The 18,935-nt window shown below is 38.4% G+C and overlaps 2 protein-coding genes across 4 annotated transcripts; one reads left to right on the plus strand and one right to left on the minus strand.

Annotated features, from left to right (window-relative positions):
- Positions 1–4,480: 4,480 nt before the first annotated feature.
- LOC110831565 (hemolymph lipopolysaccharide-binding protein) lies at positions 4,481–14,443 on the plus strand. Of its 3 annotated transcripts, XM_022067723.2 has the most exons (6): positions 4,481–4,602; positions 5,709–7,010; positions 11,465–11,606; positions 12,463–12,595; positions 13,531–13,800; positions 14,040–14,443. In XM_022067723.2, the coding sequence occupies exons 3-6, from the start codon at positions 11,466–11,468 to the stop codon at positions 14,207–14,209; spliced, it is 714 nt and encodes a 237-aa protein (XP_021923415.1). In that variant the 5' UTR covers positions 4,481–4,602; positions 5,709–7,010; position 11,465; the 3' UTR covers positions 14,210–14,443. The 3 variants fall into 3 exon arrangements, with proteins under 3 accessions (XP_021923415.1, XP_021923416.1, XP_021923414.1); XM_022067724.2 differs by lacking the exons at positions 4,481–4,602; positions 5,709–7,010 and adding an exon at positions 10,729–10,840 and having other exon boundaries at positions 13,549–13,800; XM_022067722.2 differs by lacking the exons at positions 4,481–4,602; positions 5,709–7,010 and adding an exon at positions 10,730–10,840.
- Positions 14,444–16,551: 2,108 nt separating this feature from the next.
- Positions 16,552–18,399, minus strand: LOC110831542 (hemolymph lipopolysaccharide-binding protein). Its single transcript, XM_022067664.2, has 3 exons — positions 18,263–18,399; positions 17,466–17,743; positions 16,552–16,998 (listed from the first exon to the last, which is right to left on the minus strand). The coding sequence occupies exons 1-3, from the start codon at positions 18,397–18,399 to the stop codon at positions 16,841–16,843; spliced, it is 573 nt and encodes a 190-aa protein (XP_021923356.1). The 3' UTR covers positions 16,552–16,840.
- Positions 18,400–18,935: the final 536 nt, after the last annotated feature.

Here is an 18,935-nt window from a genome sequence, read left to right on the forward strand (position 1 = left end):
CTGTTCATATACGTTCTTGGCAGATGATCCAGAAGTGGTTTGCCATTGCCTTCTTCTGTGTGTGAATAGAGTAATTGTTGAGATGCCACGGAGAAACCGGGGAAGCCCCCCCCCAGGAGGAAAACTCCGTGTTGCCTAGACCACGGCCTTGCCCAACACAAGTTATAAATTCGGGCACCGCCGGGAATTGAACCCGGGACCCCAGGATTACAAGGCCAGCGTTCTAACCGCTAGACCACCGTGGCTATTTAGACACTACCTGGCTATAACTCCTGCTCCGTATTCGGTAGATCCCGGCCATTCTGATTGAATTTTTCGTGGTTTCCTTCAGTCGCCATAGACTAATGCTTGGATAGCACGTTAGATTTGGCCACAATCGCTTTCTTCCATATCCTTATCAGTTCATTGATCATCGCATAATTCGACGCAATGTAACCTGAGTAGCTGCAAACGTTGTTAAATATAGCAAAGTCATAAATAAACCTAGTTATTATCTCGGTTTACTGCCCAGTCTCCTAAGTAATATTTCTCGTCGTTTTCCTCAGGTTTCCCAAGCGTATTACATGATAGAGTCTTCAAGTTTAGGCTACCACAACATCAACACAAATCCTCACAATTCGCCATCTGACGTCATAATGACATAAATATGCAGATAAAATTAAGCCTAATTCCGATGTGGGACCGTGGAAATGCAAAAAGCAAGATTCGTACTCAAGATTAAATGTCACAAAGGAAAACACTTTAACGAACACTAGTTAAATTTATGTTGTGAGATTTCAATTCACACGGCAGCAAGAATGAAGATGGGTTGTAGCGCCGTGTAGTCTGGTAGATGTTTCAGAGGTCTTTGCTGCCTCCATCATCAGGGTGATGACGGCGCTACAACCCAGAAGACAGGCGCCTTCATACTCGCCGCCGTGAGAACCTCAGATCCTAAAATGAAATCCGTAGTCCATATAATGTACCAGTTTATTATACGACGAACTTTTCGTGTTCTTCCTCTAAAATCAAACGCGTTGGCACGACAACCATCAGTTGTTCTGTAAAAGCCCTTTGATCAGTACCAAATTTAATCGAAATCTGTACTGTAGTTTCGGACTAGCAATATACAGCAGACGGGTCGTCACAATGTACTCCATGTGCATTCACTTCACGCAAAGCTTCATTTCCTCTTCGTATGTGGGCAGAATTCATTTATCTGATTTGATTAACATAACCTCGGGAGGCGGAATATTTGTCCAGAGCAATCTCTCCTTCCCCCTTCCTCTCTGTATTCCCACCATCCCGTAATCATATCCTCGATGGACCATGCAGTCTTGCGTTCAAGGACACGTGTTTCTGTTCGTCATCCGACGGATTTGTCATAAAGCATTGAGATACGTGTCGACGGTGTGTTTCCTGCAAATGAAAACTTCGTCTGAAGATGATTTATGGCTCGAGCATTTAACGCCCTGAAATGGTTTATTTAACGACTCTGTCAGGAACTTAGTACATGGTGACGAATGTTAGAATAATTAATGAATAATGGATTTGACAGGACATGTCGTGGCCCAATTTAAGGTAGCCCTGGCGTTTTCCTGGAGTTACTAAGAAGAACGAGATACCTGAGCCAGGATAGATGATTTCTAAGCCATTGCCTCCCAGATACGAAACGTGAGTGATTACCACTCGTCCATCACGTTCGGAATTTACTGGCAATGAACGTATGATATTTGTGAAATGCCATCATTCACATTGCATGTGTTGCTCTAAATTGAAAATACTCTTAAAATTTGTATAATTTGAGAATCGATTAATTTTCGAAAATCGTAAAATATGAGACATTAGAGACAATCCTTTCTTTTAATTTTAATTTAAGTTAATTACTGTAAGTAGGATTTGAGGTTTTCACGGCGGTGAGTTTGAAGACAGCCATCTTCCCTCTAGTTTCTGTAACTTGGGGACAGTACTATTGTTTTGCCTCCATCCGTTTATATCCTTTAGATTTTCCATTACGAAACTTTATTTTGATTATGGAATTATGCGGTTCACTGCAGACATGTTAAGGTGGCGACTGACTTGTAACATTTGCCTGTAATGTAACGTGTTACAAATCGAGCATTACACAAGTGAAGACAGCGAACGGAGCCGCTCGATGCGAGCCGCTCACGCTCGCGGGCGCTCCATCGTGTTGTCAGTTTTTTCGCGAATCCCTTTGAGTGTTACATTACAAGTCAGTCGGTCAGTCGAGCGGCGTCGTAACGAGCATTCACGAGTTCTTTAGATAAGAGTAGCGTATTAAATGAAACAAAGATAACACAACCTCCACGTCCGACATATTGAATGAAATGAATGGAGCACACATGAGCACAGTCGAGCCGAGCGTTCAAAACGAGCATTCGATACGCCTCACCAGTTGTGGTGTAATGTAACATGCTCGCCTCGAATGTTACATTACGAGTAAATGTTACAAGTCAGTCGCCATCTTTACGTGCGCTTACCGGAGGTCACCTAGCAAGCGGGTTGCCTCAGAGTTGAGGGTGTACACGTAGGTCTCGTTAGAGCCATAATTCATTCCCGCACAGTTTCAGGGTTTTTCCCACATGAAAGGGTTTCAACAATAAGCAGGGGAAGCCTTCGCACGTATCTGAAGTTTTGAATCCTGTGACTCCATAGGAAGACGTGTACCTGTGTCTGGTGAACTGAACGACTGGTCGTATCATGTTCGAAACAAGATTCAAACCAACGACCATTAAGGCAAGCTAAAGGATTACGAAACAACTTACAAACGGAAATGTCCACTCAACCCGGAATATCAGGTTCGGTTGGTAAGAATTATCGACCAACTAGTCCTTGAAAGAAAAAGAAAACATTACCTTATATAAATATGTTTTGTCTCATTGCAGTTGTAGCTCGCTAGATTTGTTCTCGCAAGATACTTGCTTCGATTCTTCGCCGAAGTACCGTCTATCGTCTCTAATGTTTACATATTTTTCCACAGGTGTTAAGAACTTTGGGAAACAAGATTCACGACCGACTCTAGTCAACTGTTTACATACATTTATGATATTTCCGTCATATTCAGCTGTGTATATATCCTGAACTTGGAACAACAATATTTAATCATGTTGATCAGTCTTCTTTCTTTGTTCTTACCATTTGCTAGCTACATCCTTTTTCATTATCTCTACATCCCTTTTCTACTTGTATTTCTCTTTCTTTCCCTTTGTGTTATATTTTAAGCTATAACATTGTAAACCTGTTGCTTCTGCTTTATAATTTATCATTCTACTTTCTCTGAGATCTTTCACGATTTATTATTCCAACAGTTTTGTACATCAAACTTTTGCATGCCTGCTTTATCAATTCCTGTGCAGTGGCCACTCGTTATTGCTATACACAATGGGAATTAATGTAAAGCATTGTCATGAATAACAGGAATGGAAAAACGTGGCCTTAGAAACACGTAACTCAGATAAACGAGACCTGGCTGATGTACAGACAGAAGCGACCTTTGGATTCTCTTGGGGAACACTGCGCTTAGTACTCACTGACGTCAGTGAGTATCGATCCGACAAGCGACACTCCTGTTGAGTGGCCGTATTTACAAGAGACGGAGCGTGCAGACAAAGTGATGCTTTCACCGACTTTAGTGGATACTTCCATGCTCATTCGATACTTCTATAATATTTTAAAATTCATGATTTCTTTGTTTTGTTTTTCATACTATTTGTCTGTTATCTTCCCTCTTTTTTCTCTGTGTAGGTCCATGGGCCTAGTGCTTTTAGATGTAAAGAATTATGTAAGAATTCAAATTCAACTTTTGAAACGGAAGTTCTAACAGGTTTTATATACTTTCCATTATTCCTTCTAGGCAAGAGGCTACATCACAACTCCTTACACCTCTCTCATCCAAAATCATCATTCTATTTGGTGAGATATTAGATTCTCACGGCTGCGAGTGTGAAGATGACTGTCTTCTAAATGTTACGCCTTGTAGTCTGGTAGATGTTAACCGACGTTTGAGGAATGCGATCACACTGATAATGGAAGCATTATGTGCCTCTTAAACTTCGGTAAACTTCTACCAGACTACATGACGCAATATACAAGAATACAATAATCCTCATCATTATATTTATTATCCGATGACACACAGTGTCAACAGGTTGTAAATAATAAGAAATATCCGTCGAATTCCCATATTTAATGCAAGTATACATCCATGAATACGGCTACATTTTTTTCGCCGAAATGTAATGCAGTATTGGAATAAAACGCACGTGTTGCCTTAACATCGGCCTGTATCAACCAGTAAAATTTAGTAACAATTCCTGAGTAAGAAAAGTGACTTGCAGTGTGTCTTATTTCAATAACCTACCCTCACCAGTTAAGCGATCAGAGTATCAGTTATCGGTTTTCGAGGTGCTGGAAAGATCGACGTGTGGAATCTGGTCGACTGGGCAATCGATCTGCCCCGGCGCCGAAGTGGGAAGTGGACGACGAGGTGAAGTGGGGGAGGGGGAGCTCAGCTTAGTGTAGAAAACTGTGTCACTAGTTGGATTTCACTTCAGGCTCTGGACCCTCAACGGGGATGCTGTGATGTTATCAGGAAGAATCTGGGTGAGTGTTAATAAGTGATATCACTTGCTTTAACTCCATTGGTACAGTAGTCTTCGCTTGTTTAATCCTAAGCAGTCGCCAGGGTATGATGAGGAATTGTATATGTCTTGAGAAATGTTGCTATTTTGATGCTAAGCTGATCTGCAGGACATACTTTGAATGAATTAGTGTTTAATTTCATAATTAATTAATATGCACCAGTCATCTAAAATGCATATCAATATTTTAAGCACCATCTTTAACTTCATGCTGAATACATGGGTGTGCATTCGTTATGAAGTGTACAGCAGTTTTAAAACAATTTCAGATGAAAGTTACACATACTAATGAGTCATTAGTAAATTAAATTAGAAGTCTTAAATTAAATGTTTATAATGATTTTTATTTTTAATTCCTTGGTTAACGACGAAACGTGCCTTGAACTGCATAAGTTATGTGCCATGTGTGAAGGCACTAGCCCGTCATATAGATGGACGGACAGAGGAGACTCGCAAATAATGTTAGACGTTAAACTACGTGGACCGTAATGTCTATGTTTATTTTCTGGCTATGTTTAGCCTTCCAAAATTTGAGGGAAATACTGTCTTCATCTTCAGCCGTTGCTTAAACCAACTTTTTCTTAAAATTCATGTTAATCCTTTCCATGCGACGTACGATATATCTGACTTATAATTAGAGTTATCTTATAGGATAGAATTATTTTGTGTTTGAGAGTATTACTGTCATTCACGTATCCCGCCATCTGTCAACTGTTGAATCTAAATAATTGTGATTTTTATTTAATACGAAAAGAAATTACAAAGATTACTGATTAAAGAACGTTGTTTAAATAAGGTCTAGCACAGAAAATGTAAAGATAACATGATATATAATAATAATAATAATAAAATTGAGTAGTAGAAACGTAAGTTTCAAAACAAAAGCTCTCATTTAGTCACAATCCTGGCAGTCTACGTATGCAGGATATATTTTATTTGTATACTCTCATCTCATCAAAAAATGGTTATGCATTTATTGTTTCTATCCGATTTGTACTTGTACCCTATTTCATGAAACAAAAGAAGCAGTTGTTTTACACATGTCAACATTTCGCTCTGTCCTGACAGATGTTTAACTTCTTCTACTGGTTTACCGTGACGAACTTGCTAAACGTTCACTCGTTGCAGCCGACAGACATAACCTATAACTTCAGCTGTTGGCTTGGCCTGCATAAGGAAGACAGGACCTCGCAGGAGGAAGCCAGGAGCGTCACGCAGTGCTTTATCAACAATACACGGCATGACAAAGAATTTGCCTCTAACCTGACAGAAGAGACGCCGGACCACTTAGACAACTTTAAATACATGGTGAAAATTATAAACATAAGTCAACATGCAGTGAACAAATCTGAAAATTGCGATAAAATATTTGATATCTTCAACAATTTTAAATTTAACGAAGCCTTTTGTCAAACGTATGAAGAACTTGAAGAATGTGACTTTGTTGTGTGTTCGACTGCAAAGTTTCATAACATTTTAATATTCAGATATAACGATACTGTATGCAATAACACGTTTGGATTAAGTGTCTCTGATGCTCAAAGAATATGGGAACAATTTTACATGCTTAATGAAATAAAATATATAGGAGATATATGTGGAAATTCCACGGAATATTGTTCGGTTGAAATATTTGTAAGTGCAAATAATTGTGACACACAGACCATTACATTTCTGCATTTGCCCATTGCCTTGAGCTCGAAATATGAATATACATATTTTGGAATTCCAATTCAACAAGTCGGCGGAACCACTGGTATTGTCATACTGTCTTCCATTTACGTCATTGGACTTATTCTAAATTGCATCCTCGTCAGAATATTCATAAGACACCAAGAAATGCGTAAAGACTGCAAATTAATTATCATAAATATTGCAATCGCTGACATGCTGAATCTTGTACTCCATAGTCCTCCAATTGACATATTCCTGGTGAACTCTATACATTCACCTCTCTCAGTGACGTATGTTTTCTACATGGTAATCGGTCTCAACATCTACTCTGTTATGATGTTCAGTTGTCACATGTACTTGACAGCACTTCCTGTCAATAATCGTCGCAATTCTGGTTGTAAGGTGTTGAGGCGTTACAGTCCCCATGCCCATGCACTTACTTCCGCAATTTTGGCGTGCGTGGCTCCAGTACCGTTAATCTCCGTTATAGAAGAATATTACACTGTGTCATTGTACGTTCTTATCACTTACTGTGCAGTTCCGCTCTGTTGCTCGACACTGTTTTCTGTAGGAACGTCGTTACAGTTGGGTTTGTGTGTCCAGAGCATCCACTGTGGGTCCAGTGGCCACGAGACGCTGAGAAATTCCCGTGCAAGAAGTGCCAATACTCTGGTGGCTCTGATAGTGGTCTCTGCTGTAAGTTACGTCCCGTATTGCTGTCTTCCCTTCATACCGCCCTACATAGGAGAACAGTCCGAAGACCACCCGTTTCTCGTTCCTTGGGTATTTGTGTGGTTCAACTCGTTTATCAACCCGATAGCACTTTATGTTGCTAACGGGAATTTCAGACGTTATTTCAACATGTATATATGCTTCTGTTGCTGTAGTGGAACGGAGTAATATGAAGCATGTCATTTTTATCCTGTTCTCATTTTATTAAATTTTTTAATTTTTAATTTTTCTGAGGTAAAATTTCATGTTATATGGTTATATTTTTATTGAAATTATAGTATGGTTTAAACTCTAAATTGTTTTACGAAAGTGAAAGTTTGTTGATGTATAAGTAAATTTAAAGTTTATGTTCAAATAACTTTGATATCTGATGAAATGTTGGATTTGCTTCCCAGGGTTAAAACCATTCTCCCCAAGAATTTATATGTACATACTTTGTATACAGTAGAGAAAAAAATTTTGATTTTGGTTTCTTCAAGTGAGATGTTTCTGTCCTGAAACCGTATTTATAATGTGTTCTCAAATATTTTGATGACTCGAAACTTTACTGCCCTAGAAATAAATTATAGTTCGAGATTTTAGATTTTCACTTCAGTGAAAATATTAATTTTAATCTTCTGAATTATGTTACCATACAGTGTTGTAGGTGGTTAAAGACATTTCGGAGAAACGCTTATGTTTCCTACACTGAAGATAGATGCGATAGGTTCTTATAAAACGTTGGTATAAGAGATAGTTCTAATTATGTCGTCTAGTAAACTTGAAAGTAGCAGAACCTCTTTGTTGCAATCTGGATAGACACTGGAATTTGTAGTATATTTTAACAGAACTTTAAATTTGGTACATTCATTGATCATGTTTAGTACTAAATTGTATTATGCATGTGTATTTCAAATTCCAGCTGGTAATTAATACCCTATTATAGTATTTACTTTCTCCAGCTTTATACGACATTTTGTGAAGAAAGTACTTAAAATAACTGTAAAATTAAATTATATTAGAAAGTGATAAATACGTAATTTTTAAGTCTGTTTACATTTAAGACAGTTGTTATTCAATACCATAAATAGCCTTACTTTACGATGACTTTTGACTATAGATAGAGGAGATTATATTTCTATTACAACGATCCTGAAGAGTATGAATTTCCAAGTATAATAAATGAATAGAGTGTAAATATGTACATATCACAGTGTTGCAGTAACTTAAGAAAAACAGAAAGACATGAAACTGAAATATATTAAACTTGTATTGAGATGTCTCAAAATAATTGTAGTTTTAGGTATACGTATTTGTAAAATTTAGAAGAAATATACATTTTACTTAAAATGCAAGAAAGTAGTTGTAAGTTTAAAATAAAACTTTATTTTAAGTCTCATACTTAAGAATCACACACACAGGCAGATAAAATTTGTTATACTTATGTAAACATTTAAATACAGCGCGTTCAGTGTTAAAGTTGATCGCAATTGTTACTTACCGGCTCCCGGCAGGAATTGTTATAATGAAATTAAACTGGTTTTATTGTTTTCACAAAACATATTTGATCTGTGTAGGGAAAACATTGTAGTGCCCGGCGATGAGTCATGTAGTTCCAGCCGGAAGCTACGAAGTGACAGTTGTTTTCACGTTTATCAGTGAATGCATTACATAATGTTGTTAAATGTTGAATGTATACATATTATTATTCTGTATTGTAATTATTACTGCTACTTATACATTCATTTGTGTTTCACACATACTGTGAGTAAATACAATAGTGGAATGACGTAATTCATTTTTAAGAAAACAATTTCATGTAGAATTTGGGGTTTTAACGGCGGTGAGTCTGAAGATGACTGTCTTCTGGGTTGTTGCGCCATGTAGTCTGGTTGGAGTTTTAGAGATCCTTGCTGTCTCCATCATCAGGACGATGAATCATCGCAGGGACCTCCGAAACGTCGGTAAACTTCTACCACACTACACGGCGCAGCAACCCAGAAGACATCCATCTTCAAAACAATTTCAAACATCATATTTTTAATTTTAATTTATATATCTCACAGATACTTTTGTCAGCTTATAATGAACAATATGTACGGAGCAGAATCCTTTCTGAGAATTTCATAGTCACTGAGTTGCTGATGTATTATAGACAAAAATCTGTTGTTACCACAGCTAGAGAATGGTAAAATGGCGTTGTATATAATCATAGCCTCCTTTATACCGTTAATTAATAACAAAATCATATAACGTTTCGAACAGAAGTTGCAAATCTTAATATTGCCTATAAACAGAAAACAGAGAGTGTCATAAAGGAGGAATAATCTGTGCTAATTGATGTAACTGAAAATTCCATGTTTAACACTCTGTGGGTTAAGAGGGTCTTGGCTTGAATTCTACCTTATTTGTAAGCTGTGATGATATTAAAATTATTAAGTGCTAGTAATGTGTAGTTAGCCACGGTGATCTAGCGGTTAGAACGCTGGCCTTGTAATCCTGGGGTCTCGGGTTCGATTCCCGGCGGTGCCCGAATTTATAACTTGTGTTGGGCAAGGCCGTGGTCAAGGCAATACGGAGTTTTCCTCCGGGGGCTTCCCCGGTTTCTCCGTGGCATCCCAACAATTACTCCATTCACACACAGAAGAAGGCAATGGCAAGCCACTTCTGGATCATCTGCCAAGAACGTATATGAACAGGTCCCAGTCCGAGAAAAGAATGGAAGGATCCTGTTCATATGGACCTGTCGTCAGACAGAACACTAAATAAATAAATAAAATAATGTGTAGTTGCGGCATGATGTCACACTCCTGAATGGTACGTTGTGTTGTGGAAAACAAATTTACAAAAAAAAAATGTAAGCTGGAACTGTAGGAAATAACTCACCTTAAACACTAAAATGTACGTCACCGAATCATGCTTCTAATGTTTTAAAAAGTCTGCTGCATCTTGAGCCATTTTGAATCGTATTGTGGAAAGATCGCAGAAAAATGGGCCCAATCAAGTGGTTTGTCTAACCCCTTAGTGATGTTGGTGAGACCACGCGCTCAACAGAGGAGTCGGAGAAGTTGCCGCATAAGTAAGGCGTTTTGAATTCTTTGTTTTCCGCCCGACGACTACTACTAAATCCATGACTAGAACAGTCGGTATGTATTAAACTCCCACATCCAAAACTTTGTATACATTTATCGTATTTTATATGGGTGTTGTGTACATCTCCTGTAACATACTTGTTTATTTAACAGTCATTTTTATTCGTAACTCAATGTTTTAAATGTTTCGACACGCACAATATATGGTCGCGTAATTCCATTTATTAACCAAATCACTTGTACTTAGATGGCTGTCCTCTAGGTTGTAGCGCCGTATAGTTTTGTAGAAATTTGTCGACGTTTCAGAGGTGATTCGTGCCTCCATCATCGTCCTGATGATGGAGGCAGCAGACAGTCATCTTCTGAACTTCTTCCTGGCAACTTGGGTGTGAAAGGGTTGAAACTATTTGCACACCTGTAAAACCTGCAACTACCTGTCACTAGGCTCGTGGGAAATTGCGTGAAATACATAAGAACTAACTTTGCTGCTCAGGCCGTTTGGCATACTGTTCTGTCATGATTTTCAAAGTAGTTTAAGAACGTTCAATGCCTCGAATACGCTCATGCACAGGAAAAAACCTTCAGAGATAATACATTATCCTACTATCATCCACATGGGGCAGCACTTCCTGGAACCCGATAAATGGGAGATGGATCGCTTGCAGTCGCTACTTGTAGACAGTAAGAGCTTCTTGTACTGGCGAAGTGGTTCTTCAAACAAAGGTAATGATTTATTTCATCTTTAATAACTTGTTCATTGCAAGTTCTCAGGTTTTCACGGCAGCGAGTATGAGGACGGCTGTCTTCTGGATTGAAGCGCTGTATAGTTTGGTAGAAATTTTCCGACGTTTCAGAGGTGCTTGCTGCCTCCATCTTCAGGACGAATAAGCCGTGCCTGACAAATCAGTTGAGATGTAGGAATTCGTCAGTAAATACATAACCTAGGCAGCCATACAACAGTCATCTTCAACTTACTTTTCAATTCGTCCTGTTTTGCTTTGACCTATTAATTTATCTGTTTCATTCTATTTCTTTGTGTATTAATTGCACTTATTTAAATGACCTATGTTTATGTAGTGTAGTACCCCCCCCCCTCCCAGCCTGCCCACGAAAGTCATAAACGAATACAAAGAATGGACGAGAGTAGTCGAGATGAATCGAATGAGAATCGAGTAAATCGAACTCTCGTTCTCCCGAGCAAAGACACTCGCGAACGAAATTACCTGCTTGAACGATTGTTATCTCATGAAGCTTGAGTGAGCTAGCTCGCTACAATGAACTAGTCGAATCCATTATTAGCTCAAAGCTTTAAGCTGTTTACCGTTTCCTCTCCTTTTGTGATTACAGTATGGTGCTGCTGTTTCTGTTACTGCTGTTTCCTGTCTGGGGAAGCCCCTCGCCGGACATGCAGTGTTCTTTACCCCGGAGTGCCAGCATGAGCCTCACCATCACTAGCCGTCGCAATCAGACAGGACACCGGTTTGCGCAGGTCAGTACACTTTTCGCTGCTTGCATTCTGCAATTTTTGTTCTGTGTTTCGTATACGTCTGTCTTGTTCGAATGGTTGTTGTTTTATAGCAGATTAATCTTGGTGAGACCGAGTGGTTAGCTTCCCTGCTTTGTTTTAGTAAGGTCTTGGCTTCAAACCCTGCCGTGAAAACAGCTATCTTCAGTAAGTTTTATTGATTTTTCTTAGTTTCTTCAGGCAAATGCAGGAATATTACCAACATTAAATTAGCCCACTTCAGCTTCTTTCCATGTCATTTCCAGTATGTTATTCGTCATACCACGCTGTACAGTCTGAGCTGACACCATTAAATAAACCATAGCCTAAACAAATATATATGTACTACTTGAGGTTAGTTTTTCCATGGTATTTTTTTTATATGAGCGTTGTTTTACTTTGGACTGCAATATTTTTTTCGGAAAAGTCAGTAAAATAATTGTTTCGAAAAGTTTTTCGTAACAATTATTTGTGTATGTTATTCTTTCTTAACGTTGTGGGTGCCTTTCTTCGACTTTGTAGTGTTTTTAATATCAGTGTTCCCTTGACAATGCAGTGTCGTTTTCCGGTACGATACCTAATTATCTGTAGTTTCGAGTTCATTTTCTACAGGTATCAGTTCTACTTTTTGGTATGCTTATAATTTTTTGGTGTAGACCTTTCGTTTTTCGGTAGGGGAGTTTCTTTATAAGACTTTCAGTAGCATACTTTGTGTTTTCGGTACCAATATATGACTTTTAGGTATAAATGGCTATCCATGTTCCTTTGCGTGAGATTCGTTTTAAATAATTTTGACCGCGTTATTTTTTGGTATAGGCCATTGTGATATTTTTCGGTACAGATACGGCTGGATCATGGTGCTCAAAAAGACTCTCCAAATGAGGCCGAAACTGGTGCCTGGGAAGTTGACATGGACCACAGCACTGTTATCTGTGACGGTATCGAGTCGGTGAACATTGTGGCTACTGTGACAGGTAACGCCCTCCCCTGATAGGCTCACGCTGAAGGAGACAGGACCAAATCCTAAATGTTACTACTAATTAAAAAGTCTCAGGAATGATTCCTAAGGCGAACAATCTACACGGGACATATAAAGTACCTTCGTTGAGTCATACCCTAATACGGAAGAACCTAGTTTGAATTTTGGATAAGGTACCTGTTAGTAATGACTGGGGTTTGCTGTCGTTTTCGTAACTCCAGTCACCATGTACGTATATGAGTAGAAAAGTTTTATAATATGCCACACCCTTCCCAGTTTCTTCCGATGATTGCCTAATCTTAGGTCTGTCATCTCATTCGAAGTTATAATCTTGCCGTTGAAGATAATAATTATCTTCAACGGCAAGATTATAACTTCCATACACTTAATTATTAATTATAATTATTATCGTTAAATAATTTAAACTTAAGTATATGGATCAATGACCTATAACTTATAATCGCTTTAAGACACGTCTTACACAGCTTCAGATGTAATAAATAACAATAAAAATGTTGCCTATAGGCGTATTCTTATATGATATGTTATTTAAAATAGATTTTTGTGAAACCTAAATAGTTAGACCCACTTCTCGAAAAATAGGCTTTATAGACTTACTGTAGTCTACATGTTAATATATTGAATTAGGATATTTACCTCTCCATTTTCTATCAAATTTTATGCTTATCGTTTAAATTAAACAAAGATTTAAATCTAAAGTTTACTTAAGCTTTAGATATTTAAGATCGTGCCAGCCACGATATCTAAATTCATGCATTTTCCATCAGGAAACTACACAAACGGTGTCCCACACATAATTTGTTCAAAAGTTTCACAAAGAGTTCAGCAGTTGAAACAAATGGCAGGCGGAAATGACATTCCTTTTTTATCTGATGAAGAAGGCATACTCTAGAATCTTTATATCCTCAGTACCTCCGCCTCGCGCAGGGCCGGACTACGAGCTGTTCCCTGGTATGGGGTACTACAAGCTACACACAACGCCACGGACCTGGAATGAAGCGTTGCGCACATGCGCAGTGGAGGGAGCTCATCTCGCTATCGTCAATTCGGAGTCTGAAGCCCGGTTCCTGCAGTTGTTATTCTCTCGCCATCCCAAGATCACTGGCGGCAACCACAATGATTATGCATATTTGGGAGTGCATGACATGTTCAGCGAGGGTCAGTTTACTACCATCTTTGGTAAGAGAATGTACCACGTATGCATTATTTGCCTCGGCATAACTAAAATATTTACGTCTTCCCAGACATTCGCGATGAGGGTGGACCTATAACTATTCATAAACTACAAAACATATTTGAAGAATGAAAATGACTTTTCAGGCCTTGATAAGTGATTACAATTTCTTCAGCCTGCAGATCTTAATGAAACATAGGTTTTCTTAAAACACACTTTGGGAGTTATTTTCCCTTGTTCGCAGGGGATCCGCTTAACAATACTGGTTATATGAAGTGGGTCGGTGGACAGCCTGATAACGGTGGAGCGGAACCCGGCAGTGACTGCCTTAGTTTGTATAGGGCCCAGGCTAACTTTAACGATCTACCATGCAACTGGAAGCTGGCAGCCTTCTGCGAGCAGGAGGTCTACTGAAATAATTCGCTGGACAGAAGATTCCAAAGCCAGCGGTTGACGTTAGTGGAGTAATCGACACACGACTGGGATTAATTGTATGAGATAATTTTAGGTCCCCAAATCTTTAGTACATTTTTTCATAACGTATATAACTAAAAATAAGATGATCAGTGAACAAAATGTCACAGAATTATTTCTCTGCTGAATAACACCTATATTTTAATAATGTCGAAATAAAAATTATTGAGTTAATTTGTTGCTGGATTCTCTTTTCACCTTTCCACAGGCAAGAAAATATTTTAATAACATTCAAGTAGAGCAATTCTCGTATTAAGCCAAATAATTTTCCAACTCGACATATTTCCCAACGAACGTCGTAGACGAATAGTCAGTACTCCTGATTCATATTCAGATATTTTTGGGTTTAAATCCCTACCCCCAGTCCAATTTTCTTCTTTCCCTTCAGGCAAATGTAGGGATAGCACCTATAGACCTGGACTACTTCCATTCATATCCCTTCTAATTCTTTATTCATCTATCATCAAACCAGTCGATGATAATCTATATAATCAGAACTACTAACAGCGACATTTCATAAGCCGTAAATAAATACACGAAAATCATTCCAGTTTCTTAAATTCAGTGGCGAAATGCATTCTTCATTCTTTACAGACTACAGTCTTTGCGGTGGCTATTTTCCTTTTCTTCCCGCTTCATGACACTCGTGCTGAACACAACCAACGACAGCAGCTAGCTAATCGGAACTTTACTCAGTGTATTTAGTCGTCATTGGAAACAATCCCTGTCTTGCTAGTGCTGTTCGGTCGAAAGGGAGAGCGAGTCTCAGACGGGCGAGTGACAAAGTTGGTTTCTAATACATAAGAGCTTTCCCATTATTTGATTGTACTTTTTATTACTTCTTATTGAAGTAGTTAAGTGAAGTGAGTGAAGTATGATGACCTTGTGTAATGTTTTATTAATGTGAAATACCTCGATAGTTATAAGCAAAATGTGAATTCTTTAATTCGATCACTTTATGTGTGCAATACAACCTGCTTTCACAGTAAACATGGATGCACAGACTTCTGTCACGTGTCAAATATAGGCCTAAACGTGTCTGAATCGTGTAACGGCAATTGCATGTTCGCGTGAAATGGAGCATTTAATATAGTCCCAAGCTGCATTTTCCAGAATAAATCACATTTCGAATTTTAATATTCAGTCTTCAGATTATGAAACATGGCGGCACACAACTATCCACTATTACAAAGACAAGTACTAATTATTAGTCTTGATCCCATTGTTCTCTTGCCAGGACAGTAATCAGGACGAACAGGGAAATTTTCAAAGGGAGGTATTTCTAGATAGTTAAACAGGGTAACTTCTGAAGCATCCGGTTCCTAAGATAGAAAATATCAAATGGAAAGAGCATAGAGCACACATACGTTTAGTTCTGCTTGTAGGCCTGGAGGTGAAGAGGCTAGTGGATAGGCATACTACGTAACTCGTTCTTGTTCTGCATATTATTGATTTAATGACATTGTGAAAAGTGAAATGTTTATTTAGGAGCAGTAGGAATTATAGAATGTTTATAAACAGTGATTTGTTTAGAATATTCGTAAGGAAGTATAAGGCAGTCGTCTATTTTAAGGTAATATCTCAGCATTTTCCTGAAGCAAGATTATCACGTATGTGTGCGAGACAACTGGACTCATATTGGAATTTTTTTAATGTGAAGTGAAATGGGTTTCGAGAATCTGATGACCTCATTCTCAAAACTTGTATAACATCTGCTCGTCGCGTCTTGAGATAGACTCTGGGGGCGTCGGTGAGTATAGAAATATTTAATTGCTGTTTACAGTTGTTTAGTTTGTGCTGCTGTTGGTGTTGGTAAATGCATTTTTTGTGTATTGAGTTTTTTTAACCTACTTTAACGTTGGCTTCATTCTGACCAGGTCTTCAGGTATACTTTAAGCACACCTGTTGCAATAATTTTTTGTTTCAGAATCTTTCTTTCTGCACAAGCCATACAAATATATTTTTGATGTTTTCACTGATATATGTATTATGACGCTTACGTTAGCCATGCAAGTAACGCGGGAGGAGTAATGCCTCCAATATGCAGTGATTATTTGTTATAGAAAAGTTAGAATGCGGTGTGTTAGAGCCAGCAACATTATAGAAAACGAAACCACAAGACAGGTTGAAAAACTCCAAGCGCCAAAACCTACTGAAATAATTTTCTAAATTTCTTATTTGGAATTGGGAATGTACCAAGCGCGTGTATAGAAGGAATTATAGGATACAGTGGCTTCCATTTACAATTTAGGTTTTATTTTAATGTAATGATATAGATTCGGTTTATAATAACACGATACGAATAGCTATATTTATTAAGGTAGGTGTACAATTAGCTTACATTAATTCAGTTATATTAATTGCATACAATTATTCTATAAATTACCCCAGAAGGCTAGATGTATTGTTATGCGAATCCCACATTTATTAAATTGTTGTATCATTATCATATATATATTGAGTTATAACAATAGCCTCTATTTAATCAGTTAATTATTCAAATCACCTACGTTTACTTAAGTAATCATAACAAGGGTCAAGCGCCCAGTTTCCTCAACTTCGCTATTGCTTTCACAGTTCTGAGATCTCGCATACGTAAGGCAATTCTAATTCACAGGGAATATCCAAAATAAACTGGTTGGTGTCGAAAGCACCACAGTTGTGAAGGTCATCTGATACAGGATACCCTGGTTTCCAGCGTACAAACCCTGTCGCAATGATGGGCTCACCTGAAAGAAAATCATGTTCATTTTCATCAAACAAGAAGACACTGTAGCCAATGGCGTGCTTTCAGCTTCGTGGCTGATTACAACAGAAAACCTCAACAGCCCTATAGGTTTATGTCTGTAAAATCTTAAGGTATATACCACTTGAGAGACCTAGGCGTAGATGGCAGGATATTAAAACTACCTTGAAGAAGTACCATCACTCAAAACTTGAAAACCTTGTAAAATTATTGAAATCTTGAGCCAATCTCAGTAGTTTTCTCGACCGACACTTTGCAACTGTTGATGTGTGATATTTGAGTAGAGAAACTGAGGAAGTAATGAAAACCTATGCAAGGATGGCTGGTCTCTGTATCTATACACTTGACGACGACGACCAAAATTAGATTAAAAGTGAGTGCTGTTAACAAATTGTCGTTGAACCAATAAATGGTAAAATATTTTCCGTTTTGACAAAGAGACCTACTTACCGCGGACTGTTAAATATTCTCCCTCGACGAACAGATCATGGAAACCAATGTGGATGGTTCCAGAAGTTGGGATAGGAGGATTTTCTGTGCTGTTCGAATCCCGCGATATTTCTGATATGTCGTCGTTCTCGTATTTCTCCAGCTTGGTAAGCCCTTCACTTAGGTACAAGGCCTTCAGGATGCCTGCCTCTGATGGAGAGTTGACGATTGAGAGTATTGCGCCCTCTTGCTGGCAATTCCTGCGTCCTTCACCCCAACTCGCAGGCTTCTTTGCCAGTCTGAATCATCAACACACGCACTTACTTTAATTGGCAAATGGTTAGTTTGTTGATACAGTACCAAGCTATGTATTCATAAAATTACGATAAGGTCGGCCCTATATTTAAAAACCTCTTGTATTGAATATTGCTTGATTACAGTTGTTTCATATCTGGAAGACACACGGTTCAAATTCAGCGCACGGACCACCTACACTGAGCCTGATAATCATGAATACAGAATTTTGGTCGTAAAGTCTGAATGAAAGAGTGTACTTTGGAGAACTTTCTGCAGAAGATAGGATAATATGGACTGGATTAATCTGGCTCAGTATTGGGCCCGGTTGTTCGCACATGAATACAGTTCCATACAATGCGGGGGAACGACTATCCGAGCGACTATTGTTTTATCAATAAGGACTCTTATCCACTGAGTTAAAATGTTGACTGACCTAAATATAAATGAAATCGCGTGTTACTGAACTTAGTTTTTATATCTATATGTTTCTTTGTCCGAGATGATAAAAACGATGTACTTGCCTGTAGTATCCAGCACCTGGGTAGTGGACGTACCCACTTCTGATCAGTGCTCGGTGTCTCTCATCGTCTAGGGGCTTCATGTGAACCGCGCAGAGGCTGGCCAACACCAGCATCAAACAGCTCCAGATTTTCTCCATGATGATACCTGATGAAAGGGAGAAACACTTCTTTTTTGCGAGACATGAAGCAGCTATTCAGCCTTGTACCCCCTTCACTTACGAATTCGTTGTTCTTTCCTTATAATTTAGAACTTGTTTGTTGAAGTGATGTAAAGTTTCAAGATCTGTAATTACGTGTGCGCGCATCATTCCCGTATCGTAGAACTGTGAAAGCTCCATCTGATAAGTTTAATAAAAGTTATTAATATGCTAAATTTCATTAATATACATTCACTTGTTTCCCCTAACAAATTCTCACCTGTTAGGCTTTTTATTGTAAAATTCAAGTTATATTCGCGGCACTTACCTTTGATGAAATGGGTTGTGTTGCTGCTAGTAGAGTAGCTTCTGGATCTCACTCAAAATCGTCAGCCTTATATAGGACGTCTATGATTGTCCCTTGTGTAAGAACAGGGTGCTTTTTTAAAAGATAGCTTATCTTATCATCTGTATCTGTAGGTGTCAACACATTTCTAGACAGACAAAGTAAATTCTATGAAAGGGGGTAATACAGG

The sequence above is a fragment of the Zootermopsis nevadensis genome, unplaced genomic scaffold (genome assembly GCF_977971745.1).
Source record: "Zootermopsis nevadensis isolate Lab colony 2312 unplaced genomic scaffold, Znev_1.0 Znev_ptg000002l, whole genome shotgun sequence".
NCBI lineage: Eukaryota > Metazoa > Arthropoda > Insecta > Blattodea > Termopsidae > Zootermopsis > Zootermopsis nevadensis.

Excerpts from the sequence above, each read along its gene's own strand:
- LOC110831542 (XM_022067664.2), bottom strand. The coding sequence starts at position 18,399 with ATGGAGAAAATCTGGAGCTGTTTGATGCTGGTGTTGGCCAGCCTCTGC. Across the intron at positions 17,744-18,262 it reads CCAGGTGCTGGATACTACAG|ACTGGCAAAGAAGCCTGCGA; the intron begins GCAAGTACATCG and ends TTGATGATTCAG. Across the intron at positions 16,999-17,465 it reads AGAATATTTAACAGTCCGCG|GTGAGCCCATCATTGCGACA; the intron begins GTAAGTAGGTCT and ends ATTTTCTTTCAG.
- LOC110831565 (XM_022067723.2), top strand. The coding sequence starts at position 11,466 with ATGGTGCTGCTGTTTCTGTTACTGCTGTTTCCTGTCTGGGGAAGCCCC. Across the intron at positions 11,607-12,462 it reads CAGGACACCGGTTTGCGCAG|ATACGGCTGGATCATGGTGC; the intron begins GTCAGTACACTT and ends TTTTCGGTACAG. Across the intron at positions 12,596-13,530 it reads CATTGTGGCTACTGTGACAG|TACCTCCGCCTCGCGCAGGG; the intron begins GTAACGCCCTCC and ends TTATATCCTCAG.